Source organism: Triturus cristatus, chromosome 4_1, assembly GCF_964204655.1.
Source record: "Triturus cristatus chromosome 4_1, aTriCri1.1, whole genome shotgun sequence".
Classification (NCBI taxonomy): Eukaryota; Metazoa; Chordata; class Amphibia; order Caudata; family Salamandridae; genus Triturus; species Triturus cristatus.
Window position 1 is genome coordinate 981,481,783 of NC_140585.1, and position 19,847 is coordinate 981,501,629.

The 19,847-nt window shown below is 43.7% G+C and overlaps 1 protein-coding gene across 1 annotated transcript in view; it reads right to left on the reverse strand.

Annotated features, from left to right (window-relative positions):
- LOC146855939 (sodium-coupled monocarboxylate transporter 1-like) overlaps nucleotides 1-19,847 on the reverse strand; it is a 363,001-nt gene that overhangs the window by 247,707 nt on the left and 95,447 nt on the right. The window contains exon 3 of the mRNA XM_085650685.1: nucleotides 18,133-18,184. Within this exon, the coding sequence (XP_085506811.1) occupies nucleotides 18,133-18,184 (52 nt within the window). The remainder of the gene's footprint in view (nucleotides 1-18,132; nucleotides 18,185-19,847) is intronic.

Consider the following 19,847-nt stretch of genomic DNA (forward strand, 5'->3'; position numbering starts at 1 on the left):
ATAGATTTCTTCTTCAGAGGCGTGGCGGTTTCAAGGTGAGCAGGTGTTGCATATCCCAGTATTTATCATACGTTATGGCACGCCCCGTTGGGCAGTCCAAATGAAACCTGTGCCGTGCATGCTGGGATTGGTAGTTGCCATTAACATCCTGAATGGTTGCACACCATATTCCTGCTACAGCGACCTGTCCTCAATCCGTAACAGTGGCCCCACAGTCACGGCTCGATATATCCACCGATTGGGGCCCCCTGTAATACGCGGGGTGGTGCACTCCTCGCGGCTGGGCTGCCGCGTTTAAATCAAAGCTCCAGGTTACCCATTCTCAGGAAGCACTCGGACCACTGAATAGCTTCAAGCGTTTTATTGGTACGGGCAGAGTCCCTGTTCAGTCTTAGAAAGCAGCTTCTCCGTCTGCCTGACCCGTTTCGAAATAGATTTCTTCTTTAGAGGCGTGGCGGTTTCAAGGTGAGCAGGTGCCGCATATCCCAGTATTTATCATGCGTTATGGCACGCCCCGTTGGGCAGTCCAAATGAAACCTGTGCCGTGCATGCTGGGATTGGTAGTTGCCATTAACATCCTGAATGGTTGCACACCATATTCCTGCTACAGCGACCTGTCCTCAATCCGTAACAGTGGCCCCACAGTCACGGCTCGATATATCCACCGATTGTGGCCCCCTGTAATACGCGGGGTGGTGCACCCCTCGCGGCTGGGCTGCCGCGTTTAAATCAAAGCTCCAGGTTACCCATTCTCAGGAAGCACTCGGACCACTGAATAGCTTCAAGCGTTTTATTGGTACAGGCAGAGTCCCTGTTCAGTCTTAGAAAGCAGCTTCTCCGTCTGCCTGACGCGTTTCGAAATAGATTTCTTCTTCAGAGGCGTGGCGGTTTCAAGGTGAGCAGGTGCCGCATATCCCAGTATTTATCATGCGTTATGGCACGCCCCGTTGGGCAGTCCAAATGAAACCTGTGCCGTGCATGCTGGGATTGGTAGTTGCCATTAACATCCTGAATGGTTGCACACCATATTCCTGCTACAGCGACCTGTCCTCAATCCGTAACAGTGGCCCCACAGTCACGGCTCGATATATCCACCGATTGTGGCCCCCTGTAATACGCGGGGTGGTGCACTCCTCGCGGCTGGGCTGCCGCGTTTAAATCAAAGCTCCAGGTTACCCATTCTCAGGAAGCACTCGGACCACTGAATAGCTTCAAGCATTTTATTGGTACGGGCAGAGTCCCTGTTCAGTCTTAGAAAGCAGCTTCTCCGTCTGCCTGACGCGTTTCGAAATAGATTTCTTCTTCAGAGGCGTGGCGGTTTCAAGGTGAGTAGGTGCCGCATATCCCAGTATTTATCATGCGTTATGGCACGCCCCGTTAGGCAGTCCAAATGAAACCTGTGCCGTGCATGCTGGGATTGGTAGTTGCCATTAACATCCTGAACGCCATAACGCATGATAAATACTGGGATATGCGGCACCTGCTCACCTTGAAACCGCCACGCCTCTGAAGAAGAAATCTATTTCGAAACGCATCAGGCAGACGGAGAAGCTGCTTTCTAAGACTGAACAGGGACTCTGCCCGTACCAATAAAACGCTTGAAGCTATTCAGTGGTCCGAGTGCTTCCTGAGAATGGGTAACCTGGAGCTTTGATTTAAACGCGGCAGCCCAGCCGCGAGGAGTGCACCACCCTGCGTATTACAGGGGGCCACAATCTGTGGATATATCGAGCCGTGACTGTGGGGCCACTGTTACGGATTGAGGACAGGTCGCTGTAGCAGGAATATGGTGTGCAACCATTCAGGATGTTAATGGCAACTACCAATCCCAGCATGCACGGCACAGGTTTCATTTGGACTGCCCAACGGTGCGTGCCATAACGCATGATAAATACTGGGATATGCGGCACCTGCTCACCTTGAAACCGCCACGCCTCTGAAGAAGAAATCTATTTCGAAATGCGTCAGGCAGACGGAGAAGCTGCTTTCTAAGACTGAACAGGGACTCTGCCCGTACCAATAAAACGCTTGAAGCTATTCAGTGGTCCGAGTGCTTCCTGAGAATGGTTAACCTGGAGCTTTGATTTAAACGCGGCAGCCCAGCTGCGAGGAGTGCACCACCCCGCGTATTACAGGGGGCCACAATCGGTGGATATATCAAGCCGTGACTGTGGGGCCACTGTTACGGATTGAGGACAGGTCGCTGTAGCAGGAATATGGTGTGCAACCATTCAGGATGTTAATGGCAACTACCAATCCCAGCATGCACGGCACAGGTTTCATTTGGACTGCCCAACGGGGCGTGCCATAACGCATGATAAATACTGGGATATGCGGCACCTGCTCACCTTGAAACCGCCACGCCTCTGAAGAAGAAATCTATTTCGAAACGCGTCAGGCAGACGGAGAAGCTGCTTTCTAAGACTGAACAGGGACTCTGCCCGTACCAATAAAACGCTTGAAGCTATTCAGTGGTCCGAGTGCTTCCTGAGAATGGGTAACCTGGAGCTTTGATATATATATATATATATGTAAAACATTTGTCTTACTACCTCATTGATGCAGTGCCTAAAAACAGAAGAGGAGGAGACAGAGAAGGTGCATTACGCAAATTGGAAACCAGGTACATTTTAAATCTCGATAGTAAAATACCAGGAGGCCTTAATGCCACAGAGGATCTGTATACAGTCGCTCATACTCCTTCATGTTGCAGACACACAAGAACGCTTTTGTGTATACATTTTATGTTCCCGTTTATAAGCACCTTATGGATTTGACTACACTTTAAGTTGTCTGTAGTCATAATAATAGTATATTATTTCTATTAGAGATACAAATAGTGGGTTCATCTTAACTTCTGGAAATTCATTCTCCGGTTAGTTTCATTCACCAAGCTTTTATTGAGAATTGAATGTTGCATCTCGAGGCTGCCGCCTGATCTGATATCTTAACAATCCCGATTTTTTAACGTATGTTCTGTAACAAGAAAAATAAAGTTATAAAATCTTCTATATATGCACAACAAATTCCCCTTTCTAAGGTACATTTTTAGACACTAGTTTCACATCTTTTAGATCACTAAATAGGTCCACATCTCAATTCTGAGTTTATCTATTCAGCACCTTTTTACATCGCACAATATGGAACTGTATAAAAGGAAAGTTGAGCAACATTTCCGGTTAACGCTTGTAAAAATTCACAAGCCACTTGAGCCAGGATAAATATGCATTCACGCAATTATGGATAACTATTATGTTACAAAAATTGAAATGTTAGCACTTTATTAGTATATTTATACAATATTTTATCAGGTTTTATCAGCAAACTGAACATATTTAAATTTTATGTATAAACTTTTTATCAATGTACAATTATTTATTAATGTGTTATAAGTGCTTTCTAATAGATTTTATCTGTGCATCAATGCTTTATATACATTTATAGATGATACTAAATCACCTGTATAAAACGAGCGAAAGAAAAAGAATGTATATTAGGCTGCACGCCAAGTATTTCTTCACTATTCATGATGGGGAGGATTTTGGTGCTATCCATTCCGTTTTGCATTAAGCACTAGCACTTTAAGAACTATAAAATGGTGGCTGAAGTCAAGAAGCGTTGTCATGTGATCAAGGTCCAGGAAGGACCGAAACGCGTCATGGCCGACTAGCAAAATAAACAGTATTGCACAGAAACGTGGTCCGTGCCTGCTTTACGTCTCGGAGATTGGGGATTGGAAAAAAGCAGCTAAACAGGATATTACGTCTGCAGCAGCTTCAGGCAGCCTTGCACGGACCCCCACTCAAAAAGAGGTGACGATACTTTGGAAGCTTTTGACCTCCGTGCGATCAGCCGGAAGCAACTGGATTGTCTCTCCCTGTAAGGATTCATATCGTCGGCCCCCCCGCGGCCAAAAGAGAAAAACCAACCTGAAGTGCTCTCCCCGGTAAGCAGTGTCGGAGGACGCGCCAGCCGAGGATTGAACATCGAAGGTAGGACTGTCTACGGAAGTGCGGGGGGAATGGTGTTGCGAGCAGCGACGTTAGCGGGAGGCATTAGCGAGAAAGCCCGTGACGTTTGTTTGCCCTCTATATTTAAACATTTGCAAAATGTCGGCGGACACGCTTAGGGACCGAGAGGCGGCAGCCTCTGAAGTTTTCGGTAACATACCACAAAGCAATGTTGAAATCTATCAAGCGGCGGACACTCCAGCAAACATTCATATCAAAGATAAATTTAGACTGTTGGAAAAGTTGTCCAAATCAGAACAAGGCAAATGGTGGGAGAATAAATCTTTGCAGCGTTATTTGGACGTCAACAGAATCCCGAGGGGATTAAGAATTTTGATAGCCCCCAGCTACGATCAACCTAATCCCAATATGATGAGAGATTGGGCCCAAAGCAATTTAGACTCTTCGAAGAAGCTAGTGGAGATTCTGGTCAAGTATGCGGAAATAGACAGAATAGCACTACAGGAGAAGATTGAAACACTAAATGAGGAAATTAAACAAATGAATAAGGGTGATGAAGAAAAAAAGCTAAGAGATGATATGACCACACGCCTGAAAAAGGAAGAAGATAAGATAAAAGAGCGAAAGGCTTTTAAATTCCACCGCGATAGAGTGGACTATGAAACAGGCCGTATCTTCACATTTTCCAAAAAATATGACGTGATGAAAACCAACAAAATGACAAAACAAAATGAAACAGGTATTGAGGCATCTATGCGGAAAACCACTTATGAATCAATATCCAATTCTGATTTAAGTTCAAACCTGGAAAGCGAAGCAGAACCGGAGGGCCAACCCTCAGCTCCAAGAACAACAGTACCTAACTTACCTCCAGGGGAAGAAATTAATTTTTTAGTGGAAGAACGAAGGGCCACGTTACGCTCAAGGACTCAGCAGAATGCCAGAGGAAGAGGCGGAATTATAAGCGGAGACAGAGGAGAAAGGCAAACAGAACGGCCAACAACCAAAAAGTCGAGAGGGAGAGGGAGAGGCTGGTGGAATCACAACTAGATAAAAACGCAGTTAAAACAGTCATCAACCTCACCGACATTACCCTATCAAAAGCAGAAGAACACATTTTATCATTGGGACTCTCTTTTTGCCCCGAATCTAATTTCAATTATGCCAACACCAGAATGGATATTTACAGATTCATAAGAAAATTAAAGTTAAAAAAACATCATGAATTAAATACAAAGTTATCAAAAGAAAAGGAGGAAAAAGAAAAGGAAAAAACGGCAGCTAAGAACCTAATAGAATCATCACAAGTGGCAGACGATCAACTACTTGAAACCCTCATGGAACTACACAATGCAAACTCCACCACTGATGCGGAAACAACCAACACTCAATGCCCAAATCCAAGTGGAGCAAGTCAAATAACTATCTCTCACAGTTTTGTTGCATTACCTGAAGAAAGAAAAAACACACCTTTTAAACGCAAATCAACATTCAATCCCATTATGCCGAGAGACAGCATTGACATTTTCAACGAACAAATAACCAATGAAATTAAAAAACTAAACTACAAAATCATGCAAAGCAAACCGAAATGGCATCCCAAAGACAGGCAGCTCAAGCAATTAATGGTAAAGTTACAAAGCAATACAAATTTGATTGTCAGAAGCGCGGACAAAGGAGGCAATATCGTATTATGGGACAGAATACAATATATGAAGGAGGCAGTATCCCATCTTAATGATAGAACCTGCTATAAAATCAGTAATTGGGGTGCTCTGAAGACAATACAGGACGATTTCTATGGAAAATTATTGGCCTGGAAATGTGCAGGAGTATTAACAATGGATGAATACAAATTTATTCACAAAGACAATCCTACCATACCCAATATCTACTTCATTCCAAAAATTCATAAAGATGCAAAAAATCCACCGGGCCGACCTATCATCTCAGCTCAAAACAGCTTACTGGAGAATGCCAGCCAATATATCGATTTTTTTCTACAGGAACTAGTACAGGCATTGCCTACATATATAAGAGACACTAGCAATTTCCTAGAAAAAATCAATAACTTTGAATGGAAAGAAGGCTATCATTTAATAACTTTGGACATAGTGTCTCTATATACCAGTATAAGACACAGAGATGTTATAAGGGCATTGGAACATTTCCTAAGCAAAGGCAAACCAAGACTTTCCGCACATAGCATGATGCTAAGTAATCTGACACAATTCTGCCTTAACAATAATGTTTTCTTGTTTGACAGGACTGTTTACCAGCAGATATGTGGGGTTGCGATGGGGGCCAGCTTCTCTCTCAGCTATGCCTGTTTACACATGGGTAGGTGGGAGGAGCTGGTCCTCAACGTGGCACACAAGACGGTGGTGGACAAAAATGTCAAACTCTTTCTCAGATACATAGATGATATTTTTGGAGTTTGGGATTGTTCTCTATTGCATGCTAATGATTTTGTAAAAATGCAAAAACAACAATTGATGGACAGAATGCAGAACAATGTCATACATTCACCCCAGTACAGAGATCTGGGCCTAACTCCATCGTTTTTTTGCTCACCATGCCGTTCCAGTTTGAACCCAGCCATATGCAAATCAGTCTTGACCCTGTGCTTCATGGGAACAGTCCAGCCCGAACTGCCAAGCCAGGTCCTCCCTGGACTGGAAAACAAGCATCCTAGGACCGGTGTCTGGCATTTCAGCCGTCTTCAGCCAGGCTTGCTTGATTTCCAGTGGCATGGAGAGTAAGGGACCCACGTCTGGGCATACCCTTCCCACTCGTGGTGACAAATGCAAAAACAACAATTGATGGACAGAATGCAGAACAATGTCATACATTCACCCCAGTACAGAGATCTGGGCCTAAATCCATCGTTTTTTTGCTCACCATGCCATTCCAGTTTGAACCCAGCCATATGCAAATCAGTCTTGACCCTGTGCCTCATGGGAACAGTCCAGCCCGAACTGCCAAGCCAGGTCCTCCCTGGACTGGAAAACAAGCATCCTAGGACCGGTTTCTGGCATTTCAGCCGTCTTCAGCCAGGCTTGCTTGATTTCCAGTGGCATGGAGAGTAAGGGACCCACGTCTGGGCATACCCTTCCCACTCGGGGTGACAAATGCAAAAACAACAATTGATGGACAGAATGCAGAACAATGTCATACATTCACCCCAGTACAGAGATCTGGGCCTAAATCCATCGTTTTTTTGCTCACCATGCCGTTCCAGTTTGAACCCAGCCATATGCAAATCAGTCTTGACCCTGTGCCTCATGGGAACAGTCCAGCCAGAACTGCCAAGCCAAGTCCTCCCTGGACTGGAAAACAAGCATCCTAGGACCGGTTTCTGGCATTTCAGCCCTAAGTGGGATGGGTATTCCCAGACGTGGGACCCGTGCTCACTACGCCACTGGAGTCAAGCTATCCTGGCTGATGACGGCTGATAGCCAGAAACCGGTCCTAGGATGCTTGATTCCGGTCCAGGGAAGACATGGCTTGGCAGTTCGGGCTGGACTGTTCCCATGAGGCACGGGGTCAAGACTGATTTGGATATGGCCATGTCTAAACTGGGGTGGCGTAGTGGGAAAAAGAACGATGGATTTAACCCAGATCTCTTGACTGGGGGAGAATGTCTGCATTGTCAGCATTCCGTCCATCATTTGTTTGTTGTAACGCTTTTCGCCCTAAGTGGGATGGGTATTCCCAGACGTGGGACCCGTGCTCACTACGCCACTGGAGTCAAGCTATCCTGGCTGATGACGGCTGATAGCCAGAAACCGGTCTTAGGATGCTTGATTCCGGTCCAGGGAAGACATGGCTTGGCAGTTCAGGCTGGACTGTTCCCATGAGGCACAGGGTCAAGACTGATTTGCATATGGCCATGTCTAAACTGGGGTGGCGTAGTGGGCAAAAGAACGATGGATTTAACCCAGATCTCTTGACTGGGGGAGAATGTCTGCATTGTCAGCATTCCGTCCATCATTTGTTTGTTGTAACGCTTTTCTCCCTAAGTGGGATGGGTATTCCCAGACATGGGACCCGTGCTCACTACGCCACTGGAGTCAAGCTATCCTGGCTGATGACGGCTGATAGCCAGAAACCGGTCCTAGGATGCTTGATTCCGGTCCAGGGAAGACATGGCTTGGCAGTTCGGGCTGGACTGTTCCCATGAGGCACAGGGTCAAGACTGATTTGCATATGGCCATGTCTAAACTGGGGTGGCGTAGTGGGCAAAAGAACGATGGATTTAACCCAGATCTCTTGACTGGGGGAGAATGTCTGCATTGTCAGCATTCCGTCCATCATTTGTTTGTTGTAACGCTTTTCGACCTAAGTGGGATGGGTATTCCCAGACGTGGGACCCGTGCTCACTACGCCACTGGAGTCAAGCTATCCTGGCTGATGACGGCTGATAGCCAGAAACCGGTCCTAGGATGCTTGATTCCGGTCCAGGGAAGACATGGCTTGGCAGTTCGGGCTGGACTGTTCCCATGAGGCACAGGGTCAAGACTGATTTGCATATGGCCATGTCTAAACTGGGGTGGCGTAGTGGGCAAAAGAACGATGGATTTAACCCAGATCTCTTGACTGGGGGAGAATGTCTGCATTGTCAGCATTCCATCCATCATTTGTTTGTTGTAATGATTTTGTAAAAAGCCTTAATACCAATGAGATCAATTTAACCTTCACGGCAACAATTGACCTACACACTATTAATTTTTTAGATGTGGAAGTTTTTGTAAAAAAGGATAAACTGGAGACAAAACTTTTCAGAAAGAAAACAGCAGGAAACTCATTGTTACACTCCACGAGCTTCCACCCACGTCACCTGATTAATAGTATCCCCTATGGGGAAATGCTAAGAATCAAACGTATCTGTAGCAACTCAACTGATCTACGAAAAGCGCAGGCGGAGAGCAAAAAAAGATTCTTAGCAAGAGGATACAATGTTAAAACCATTGATACAGCTATAGCTAAAACCATGAAACTCGACAGAGAACTACTTCTAGTCACCAAACCTAAACCTGATTCAGCACATCAATTGCGGTTGATTACTACCTACAACCTGCAACATAAAACTATCAGAAATATAATGCAACGCAATTGGCCGATAGTGTTAGATGACCCGGTAATAGGAGCATTGCTTCCCAAAACACTAGGCCTAACATATAGGAGGGCCCCTTCTGTAAGTAGCAGGTTAGTGAGAAGCAGCCCTGAGGTAGTGGAACCACTCAATTGGCTTTCACAAAAGAAAGGGTTTGTGGCATGTAAAAACTGTAAAGCATGCATCCATGGTACAAGCAGGAAAACATTTAAAACACCTTTTAGTGAAAAGGAAGTAGAAATAAACCGAGCCCTACATTGTAAAACTGACCACGCTGTGTACATTCTTGAGTGCACATGCAACCTCAAATATGTGGGCAGTACAAAACTTCCGGCGAACAAAAGAATCCTGCAACACCTTAGAGCCATAATCAACAGAGATCCTACCTATCCAGTTGCCAGACATTTCCAAGAAATGCACAATAGCGACACAAAACATTTGTCTTACTACCTCATTGATGCAGTGCCTAAAAACAGAAGAGGAGGAGACAGAGAAGGTGCATTACGCAAATTGGAAACCAGGTACATTTTAAATCTCGATAGTAAAATACCAGGAGGCCTTAATGCCACAGAGGATCTGTATACATGCATTTAAGTCGCTCATACTCCTTCATGTTGCAGACACACAAGAACGCTTTTGTGTATTCATTTTATATGTTCCCGTTTATAAACACCTTATGGATTCGACTACACTTTAAATTGTCTGTAGTCATAATAATAGTATATTATTTCTATTAGAGATACAAATAGTGGGTTCATCTTAACTTCTGGAAATTCATTCACCGGTTAGTTTCATTCACCAAGCTTTTATTGAGAATTGAATGCTGCATCTCGAGGCTGCCGCCTGATCTGATATCTTAACAATCCCGATTTTTTAACGTATGTTCTGTAACAAGAAAAATAAAGTTATAAAATCTTCTATATATGCACAACAAATTCCCCTTTCGAAGGTAAAATTTTTAGTCACTAGTTTCACATCTTTTAGTTCACTAAATAGGTCCACATCTCAATTCTGAGTTTATCTATTCAGCACCTTTTTACATCGAACAATATGGAACTGTATAAAAGGAAAGTTGAGCAACATTTCCGGTTAACGCTTGTAAAAATTCACAAGCCACTTGAGCCAGGATAAATATGCATTCACGCAATTATGGATAACTATTATGTTACAAAAATTGAAACATTAGCACTTTATTAGTATATTTATACAATATTTTATCAGGTTTTATCAGCAAACTGAACATATTTAAATTTTATGTATAAACTTTTTATCAATGTACAATTATTTAGTAATGTGTTATAAGTGCTTTCTAATAGATTTTATCTGTGCATCAATGCTTTATATACATTTATAAATGATACTAGATTACCTGTATAAAACGAGCGAAAGAAAAAGAATGTATATTAGGCTGCACGCCAAGTATTTCTTCACTATTCATGATGAGGAGGATTTTGTTGCTATCCATTCCGTTTTGCACTAAGCACTAGCACTTTGAGAACTATAAAATGGTGGCTGAAGCCAAGAAGCGTTGTCATGTGATCAAGGTCCAGGAAGGACCGAAACGCGTCATGGCCGACTAGCAAAATAAACAGTATTGCACAGAAACGTGGTCCGTGCCTGCTTTACGTCTCGGAGATTGGGGAGTGGAAAAAAGCAGCTAAACAGGATATATATATATATATATATATATATATATATATATATATATATATATATATATATATATATATATATATATATATATATATATATATATATATATATATATATATATGGCCTCCTTCAAAGAAGGAACATGGCATTTAGGTTATCCAAATAGTTTATTGGGAAATGAAAGTCAAAGTCGACGCGGTTCGGTTGTGTCCACACAACCTTGTTCAAGGCATATAATGCCATTTTCATTGCAATGCACTTTTAATATCATGACATCACCAAGTGTTAGTGAAACAGAAAGAGAACAGCGTTCTACCCCTATTTTTGGTCGCTATCTTATAACATGCATCTCGCTGTCTAAATCAGTTAATTGTTTGTGTGATTCAACAATTGTACCACATCATGCGTCTTACTATATACAAAAATCACAGTATGGGGCAAATTCGTATCCGCTGCATATTCAGATTATTGAACTTGCTCGTTGATCAACACGCTGCAATGTTCAAATACCACATTAGCATTGTATCCATATCAGTACACCTGCATACAGCAGTACTGTGGCTCATACCAGATTACTTTTTGCAAATCATAAAATATAAAGTTAAGAACAGTACATTATATGCAATTTCATGGGAGCTCCCCAACAATATTACAGGTTGTGGATCCCCCCGTGTGTCCACACCTCACTTGTTCTTCAATGGTACATATTTCTCTAATTCAATCATGTAAATGAAAATTCACTTTGCATTTATCAGCTTAATTCCTCCTAATGCACAAAAAGGATTAAAAAAGAAGCAATCCTACTGTTGACCAAAATATATAAATGTGCTAAATATAGATTGTTTCAAAGGTTTTCCATAAAAAATCCTATTCGATTCGCTCATGTAACAGCATGGCGCTATTATACAACAAACCGTTGACACCTTCCTGTTCATAAGATAAATTGGATTAAAAATCATAACCAGTGTATCATCGGTGCAAAAGAAAGGGATTTCTGGAGGCAAGCAGCTAATCCAGACTTCTGCAGCCCTCATCCACGTTAAGACCCTAATGCTTTTTACTATCTAGATCCAGAAGGAATTGGGTTTCCAGCGTATGGAGTACTCTTTCCCGGTCCCCTCCTTTTATGTTCTTAGGGGTCTGAGCTAAGTAGCCACACTTAAGCATGGATGGGTCGCCCTTATGGAATTTCTCAAAATGCCTTGCGACGGTGTGCTCCTAACCCCCTTCTGTTTAAAAGGCTCCCCTTAGCCGGCAAGCTGAGGAGCTTTGGAGACACACTTGCTGTCCTGTTAATGGCACTGAGACCTGTGAAGACTTTGGCTGCGTTTCCAGCAACCCCAGATGAAATCGTTTTTGTTCTTTACTGATGAAGGATGAAATTCAGAAGCATGTCTTGAGATATACAGCACAATCTGCACCAACTCTGGTGAAAACTACAGTTAATTTTGAAGTTAGCACTAATTGTGAGGCAAACTGCTGGGATGTGAAGCAGTGTGCTCCCAAACCCCCATTTGTTTAACAAAGCTCCCTTGAACCAGCAAGATCAAAAGCTTTGGAGAAGCACATGTTTGCCTGCGAGCGGTACTGTGACCTGTAAAGATTTTGGCAGCATTATCAGCACCCCAGATGAAATGTGGCTGCTTTCTACTAATGAAGGACAAAATCCAGAAACACATATGTGTCTAGAGATATACAGCACTATCTGCATCCATTTTGGTGAAAAACCGCCGTTAATTTTGAAGTAAGCGCTAATTGTGTACTGCATTAATCCATATTGCAAAGGAGGGAATTGTGCTAGGATGTGAGACAGTGTGCTACCAAACCCCCTTCTGCTCATTTTACTTATCAACAGTAATCAACAATCATCCTAAAAATGCTTTCATGAAGAATGGGAATTGAGGGCACTGTCAAGAAGTGGCTCCAATTCATCATCACTTCCAGATCACAATTTTGAAAATGGACAAATTCAGATTACACTGCCTCCCACTTTCTTACGGTGTACGTTAAAGATCTATCCTAGCAGCTCTTCTATTCAACTTCGACATGGAGGCCCTTGGTCCTATGCTTCACTTGGAAGAAATGTCAATTCATCATTACCCCAATGTTGTCCAAATATGCCTCAAAATATTGGATCCCTCAGAAAATCAACTCCTCCCACCCACTGAAGATCTTACAACTGTTTTTCAAGCACTAGTGCTGTCTTATATTGAGGCAGCAATGCAATACTGGCATGCCTCACCACAGGATTCAAGCAAGCCTGGCTGAAGACGGCTGAAATCCCAGAAACCGGTCCTAGGAAGCTTGTTTCCGGTCCAGGGAAGGCATGGCTTGGCAGTTCGGGCTGGACTGTTCCCATGAGGCACAGGGTCAGACTGATTTGCATATGGCCATGTCTGAACTGGGGTGGCAGAGTGGGCTAAAGAACGGTGATTGATCAACCCAGATCTCTTGACTGGGTGTGAGTGTTTGATTCTGATACTCCGTCCATCACCACCCCCTTTTGTACCACTTTGTTCGCCATAAGTTGGCAGGGTATGCTCAGACGTGAGTCCCTTGCTCACTTTGCCACAGGATTCAAGCAAGCCTGGCTGAAGACGGCTGAAATGCCAGAAACCGGTCCTAGGAAGCTTGTTTCCGGTCCAGGGAAGGCATGGCTTGGCAGTTCGGGCTGGACTGTTCCCATGAGGCACAGGGTCAGACTGATTTGCATATGGACATGTCTGAACTGGGGTGGCAGAGTGGGCTAAAGAACGGTGATTGATCAAACCCAGATCTCTTGACTGGGTGTGAGTGTTTGATTGGTTCTGATAATCCGTCCATCAGCACCCCCTTTTGTACCACTTTGTTCGCCATAAATTGGCAGGGTATGCTCAGACGTGAGTCCCTTGCTCACTTTGCCACAGGATTCAAGCAAGCCTGGCTGAAGACGGCTGAAATGCCAGAAACCGGTCCTAGGAAGCTTGTTTCCGGTCCAGGGAAGGCATGGCTTGGCAGTTCGGGCTGGACTGTTCCCATGAGGCACAGGGTCAGAATGATTTGCATATGGCCATGTCTGAACTGGGGTGGCAGAGTGGGCTAAAGAACGGTGATTGATCAACCCAGATCTCTTGACTGGGTGTGAGTGTTTGATTGATTCTGATACTCCGTCCATCACCACCCCCTTTTGTACCACTTTGTTCGCCATAAGTTGGCAGGGTATGCTCAGACGTGAGTCCCTTGCTCACTTTGCCACAGGATTCAAGCAAGCCTGGCTGAAGACGGCTGAAATGCCAGAAACCGGTCCTAGGAAGCTTGTTTCCGGTCCAGGGAAGGCATGGCTTGGCAGTTCGGGCTGGACTGTTCCCATGAGGCACAGGGTCAGACTGATTTGCATATGGACATGTCTGAACTGGGGTGGCAGAGTGGGCTAAAGAACGGTGATTGATCAAACCCAGATCTCTTGACTGGGTGTGAGTGTTTGATTGGTTCTGATAATCCGTCCATCAGCACCCCCTTTTGTACCACTTTGTTCGCCATAAATTGGCAGGGTATGCTCAGACGTGAGTCCCTTGCTCACTTTGCCACAGGATTCAAGCAAGCCTGGCTGAAGACGGCTGAAATGCCAGAAACCGGCCCTAGGAAGCTTGTTTCCGGTCCAGGGAAGGCATGGCTTGGCAGTTCGGGCTGGACTGTTCCCATGAGGCACAGGGTCAGAATGATTTGCATATGGCCATGTCTGAACTGGGGTGGCAGAGTGGGCTAAAGAACGGTGATTGATCAAACCCAGATCTCTTGACTGGATGTGAGTGTTTGATTGGTTCTGATACTCCGTCCATCACCAACCCCTTTTGTACCACTTTGTTCGCCATAAGTTGGCAGGGTATGCTCAGAAGTGAGTCCCTTGCTCACTTTGCCACAGGATTCAAGCAAGCCTGGCTGAAGACGGCTGAAATGCCAGAAACCGGTCCTAGGAAGCTTGTTTCCGGTCCAGGGAAGGCATGGCTTGGCAGTTCGGGCTGGACTGTTCCCATGAGGCACAGGGTCAGACTGATTTGCATATGGCCATGTCTGAACTGGGGTGGCAGAGTGGGCTAAAGAACGGTGATTGATCAAACCCAGATCTCTTGACTGGGTATGAGTGTTTGATTGGTTCTGATACTCCGTCCATCGCCACCCCCTTTTGTATCACCACAATTAATATCGCTCTTAACAGGGCCATCCTACACATGGCCATTCACCTTGTGCAAGGTGTAAAATAATCTATTAACATCACCCCCATCCTGAAAAGCCTTTATTATTAGACCTTAGACACTAGATTTTACATTAAAATTGCTAGCATTGCCTATAAAGTCTTACATCTAGATTTGCTCAACTACCTGAAGAACTAAAGGCCTCTGGAGGGAAGAAAGGTACCAGGAACCATGTTGCATGATTCTAGAAATTCCAAAATCTAAGACTCTAAACCAGCCTTTCTTATGCTTGGCCCTTAGACTCTGGTACAACCTGCCTGAAGGCCTGAGGATCAACAACAACCTTGTCCACTTCAAAAATAACCTGAAAACACACCTGTTCATCTAAAAATTAATTTGTCCTAGACAGTCTCCTCTCTAACGATATGCGGACCATGTGTCTCCTCAGTTAACCTACTTCCTTCATTCATTGTACTGATATCTGGTTTTCTGGAACAAGCACAGCTGCCCAGTTGGCTAGTTCAGCACTATATTAATATTATAACTATAATATTATATTTAAAGATAAATAAATAGTCATCAAAGGCTTGAAATTGTGACTCTTTCCTCTCTAAGACTTCAAAGTGTCAAAATATCAAACAGGTTCAAAGACCATGTTGTGTTCTTAGTGCTTAGTATGTTCTTACTAGAGTCCTCAAACCAACAGAGCGCCACAAGAAGACTCCTTATAACTCTCAAAAGGGGTTAACAAGCATTAATAAATGTTAGTAAATGGACTCTGCAAGGCTGCAAGCTGCACCGGACGTCGCCTGATCTGGTTTAACTCGATGGAACTACAAGCAGCCATGTGCCCACCCACCTCTTCACAACAAACTTTCTCCTGCGCTGCTGTAGTGCCATACTACCTTTTACCTCCTGCAACAGAGATCCCCCAGGGCAGCAATTGGGCTAAGGACAACCAGATCTGCTGCTGGCTAAGTCTAAATAGTTTAGGCTTGTGGCAGAAGTAGTGTAAGCAGGGCAGGCAGCAGGTTTAGGCCTATGAGGCAAAACGATGGCATCCAGCAGTCACTAAATAGCAACAAGAGCAGTGGCAGAAGCAGCCGCCTGAGGTTTGGCGTGGGCACAAGCTAGAATAAGGACACTAGTGCGACAAGCTGATTTTGCATGCCCCACTTGCAGAGGTGTCCTACTGACTAATACAGATACCTTATGGATTAAAGGCATCTCTTGGGCCAGAGAGAAGGAACTATGCAGAAGCTATCTTAGTGTTTGAATGCCTATGAGTCATACAGTTAAAACTGTCTTAGTGTTCCTAGACATTGATAAAGAGGCATCTCTGTGCAGAGTGGAGATTAGTTGCAGGGCACAGCCTTTCGATGGACACAGTGCCATCTGTGGCCTGAACCAACATTCATCCCACTTAAAGCAGCTGTACATGGCTCTACAGCTGTCATCCAAAACACAACTGTGCCCTGCTCCCAGCGTATAAGTCCAACTGGATCCATGTGATCAGAAGTGATTGCCCTCATAGACCCAAATAGGTGTCATGCTTCATCACTGGGCTGCTCTTCATTGGGCTGGCACTGCAATGTCCAACGGGCCCCTTGAGATCTTCTGATTTGGTATCCATAATAATGAAAGCAAGTGAATATATAATGAGTTTAGGGTGGTAAGTGATTTAAAAATGTCTAAGGGGTACAGAAGGTTGTTTAATAAAGTGGTCCCTTTGACAACAGTAAAAACAAATTAACGTTATCATAGGAGCCAATTACTCTTTTTATTAAAACTCTTTTTATTAACAGAGCTCAAGAGACCACACAGCACAAAAACAGTTCCATTAGTACATCATGGGGTGAACACAGAAGATCAATAGCAGTCTGTTCATGAGGGAATAAAGAGAAGTTTACACATCCAACAAGTATCTATTCAGCCACGCCCAACCCTCTCTACTTTTGCCAGGGTGCCCACACTTTTTACCATTTTTTAGCACATCCCCTACTTTTATATACTGTTTCTTCGGCCCGCTGCCACCAATCAAGATCACGTTTCCATTCCTCCAACTGCGGGTTCAGGTGCCTCCCACCCCTAGTAATGTTTCGCTTTGCTATACCCGCTGCCAGGGCCAACCATGTTCCCACATATCTGGTCAAGTCTGAGTCACCTCTGATCAGTAGTGAAAGCCACTTTGGCTCCACAGGGACGGTCTCTCCCACCACTCTGGTCATAGTGTCTGTGACTTTCTGCCATAATCAAACTATCTCGGGACATTCCCATAGAATATGCTGAAAATTACCCTCCTGCTGACATCCCCTGACACACAGCGCTGTCAGGATTCTATCCCATGTGTATAAATGGGTACGAGAATAATAAGTACGGTGTAGAATCTTGAGCTGTACTAGTCGAAATCTAGAGTGTATTGCGACCTCTCTAGGGCTCTGAATTGCCTCCTGACACTCCTCATTGTCTATGCTACCAAGATTGTTGACCCGGGCCTCTCGGAGAGTAATCAGGGGGTCTGGTACATTATTTAACAGTTTGCTGTATATTGTAGAGGTCGGTTTCTCTGTGATGGGGTCAAGTAACAACCTATCTTTTAACGGGGAGTATTCCGGAACAGAGACCCCACTGTGAATGTGAGTGCGCAGAGCATGTATGAGTCTCAGATGATGGTATTTCTGAGACTGGCGTAGGCTGTATTTCTTCTGGAGAACCTCAAACGTGAGGAGGGAATCTCCTTTCCATACATTCCCCGAGAATTCGAGCCAATTAATCTTGACAGCTTAGAAAATGTGAAGTAGGGTCAATATGTTTAATGCCTTGTGGCTCAACTGGATATTAGGCAATTTGTCAGGACCAACTAGAGGATGCCTACAATACACCTCATTGGGAATGGAGATGTGTTTGAATAAATATGTCCAATCAATATTTATTGTCAACTAAACCTGCTACGATACAGGACATCGGAAATCTGACCCTATTAGAGTAGTGGCTGTGCCCCTGAGGTATTGTCAGAGGACTGTGCTTAGCTGCAGTTATTTGCCCATGACCTACCCTCCTCTGCTGGCCTTGAGGTGATGTCAGTACAGAAATATAGGAACTTGTGTATCGACACTGGCAGAACTGAATCTGCTACAACGTGCTGTCATTATTTTGGGTTCATTTGTTTCTTTGCAATGTTATGAACTTAAAAAATAATTCAACTTAAGTCTTGTCTGACCTTGATTAAGAGCGAGAGCTGGTGCGTAGATGACGATCCCAGTGTATAGTATCTGAAAAAATAAATGTGTGAGATTAATCAATTCAGACAAAGGAACATTATTGTCAGTATTAATGCAGACTCACTTTCACCCGTTCTTAGTTACCTGCAGATTCCATGAGACATGAATAGGACCTTTTCTTTGAGATTGTATTTTATAGTAGTATGCAAGATCTAGTAGTATGCAAAATCTGGCAATGTGCCCAGGTGTATTTAGAAAATTAGTGTATCAAGGGTCGAAGATGTAGAAAAGATCTTTGGTGATTGATTCTACTGCAAATGGCTATGTAAAGATGATTTTAGCGCGTCGGTGCAATATTTGGACATATTCAAATATTAACAATAAAGTAACCTTTTCAGTTAACAATATTGTGCGAGGAGTCCACAATCAGATACTGTATTGTTAACTTAAGTGAAGACTAATTTATCAACTGCCGACCACTCTACTGTGTGTTTCATTATGCCCAAAGTTCCTCATTTCGCAATTTTGCTAAATCAGGGGGTAAAATTCACACTTGCAATATTCCATTCTAAGGCCCTGATTTCAAAATAGCTGGATAATTCTGACCTAAAATGGACCAACTTTACTGCATCCAATAGTTAAAGGGTGCTATAAAGTCCACATCCCCACAATTTCCCTTAGGTACATAGTGGCAATTCAAACCTGCCTAAGTTCATTGGCGAAAAATGCCTGATAAATATCTAGGAGATGTGGATTTTGATGAGCAAAGCACACAAATCTGCATGTTGTTCCCCATTTCTAAGGGATGAACTTGTAATAGGTGTGAATTATTGCACTTGATAAATCCCTATTCAAGGCATATTGGATTTTAACAGGCTTGCAATGGGATTACCAATGTATATGGCATGTTGCACTTATAATGGGGAATCACAAACTAATTTGTGTCTGATCCTGCTGTCTTTGTGGCCACTCATCAGATTAAAACTGGTAAATGTGAGAAAGTGGATTAATAGGTGGGGTGGATGATAGTCCAACACAAGGAATAATGGCATTATCCTTGTTAGGTCTAGTAAAGGCTCCAGTAATTTAAACCTGAGCTCAACCCCTGGAAGCTATGACACAGAGCAGACAGGCTTAACTTAAGAAATTTGTAAAGCATCTAGAAGTATCAAAAGTGTGAAAAAGTCCAAAACACAACACAATAAAAATCCCACATCATTTTATAAAAATATGGCATATTTCAATTAACAAAATAACACCGGAATGACAAAAAATCTGATGGGGAACCGGAGATATGCATTTTAGTTTTGGATATAAATAGCGCCAAGAGCATAAAATGCCAACCGTGAGTAACTGGTCATGCTGGGCTGGAATAAGGGTATGGTAGGAAGCCGACAGTGATGGAGCTTGGGTAGGATATGGGGCCCAAGTAGGGCCTGGTTAAAGAATTACCATCGGACTTCGACATTTTTTTAGAGAAATCACTGTTTGGAGTACAACTCTAAGACAATGAACATCTCTGTTGACACAGATCTGCATGAATTCAGCCCAACTAGCAGGACATTCTGTACCTGGAGACATGTCTACCCCTCACCGGGGTAAATACAATTTCCCTCCTTTATCAGAGGAAGTCAGGAAGAATTTTGATTCAGGGTGAAAATTGTTTTTATCTTGTATATGTCGTGTACTCAAGATTAAAATGAATATTCTCTCC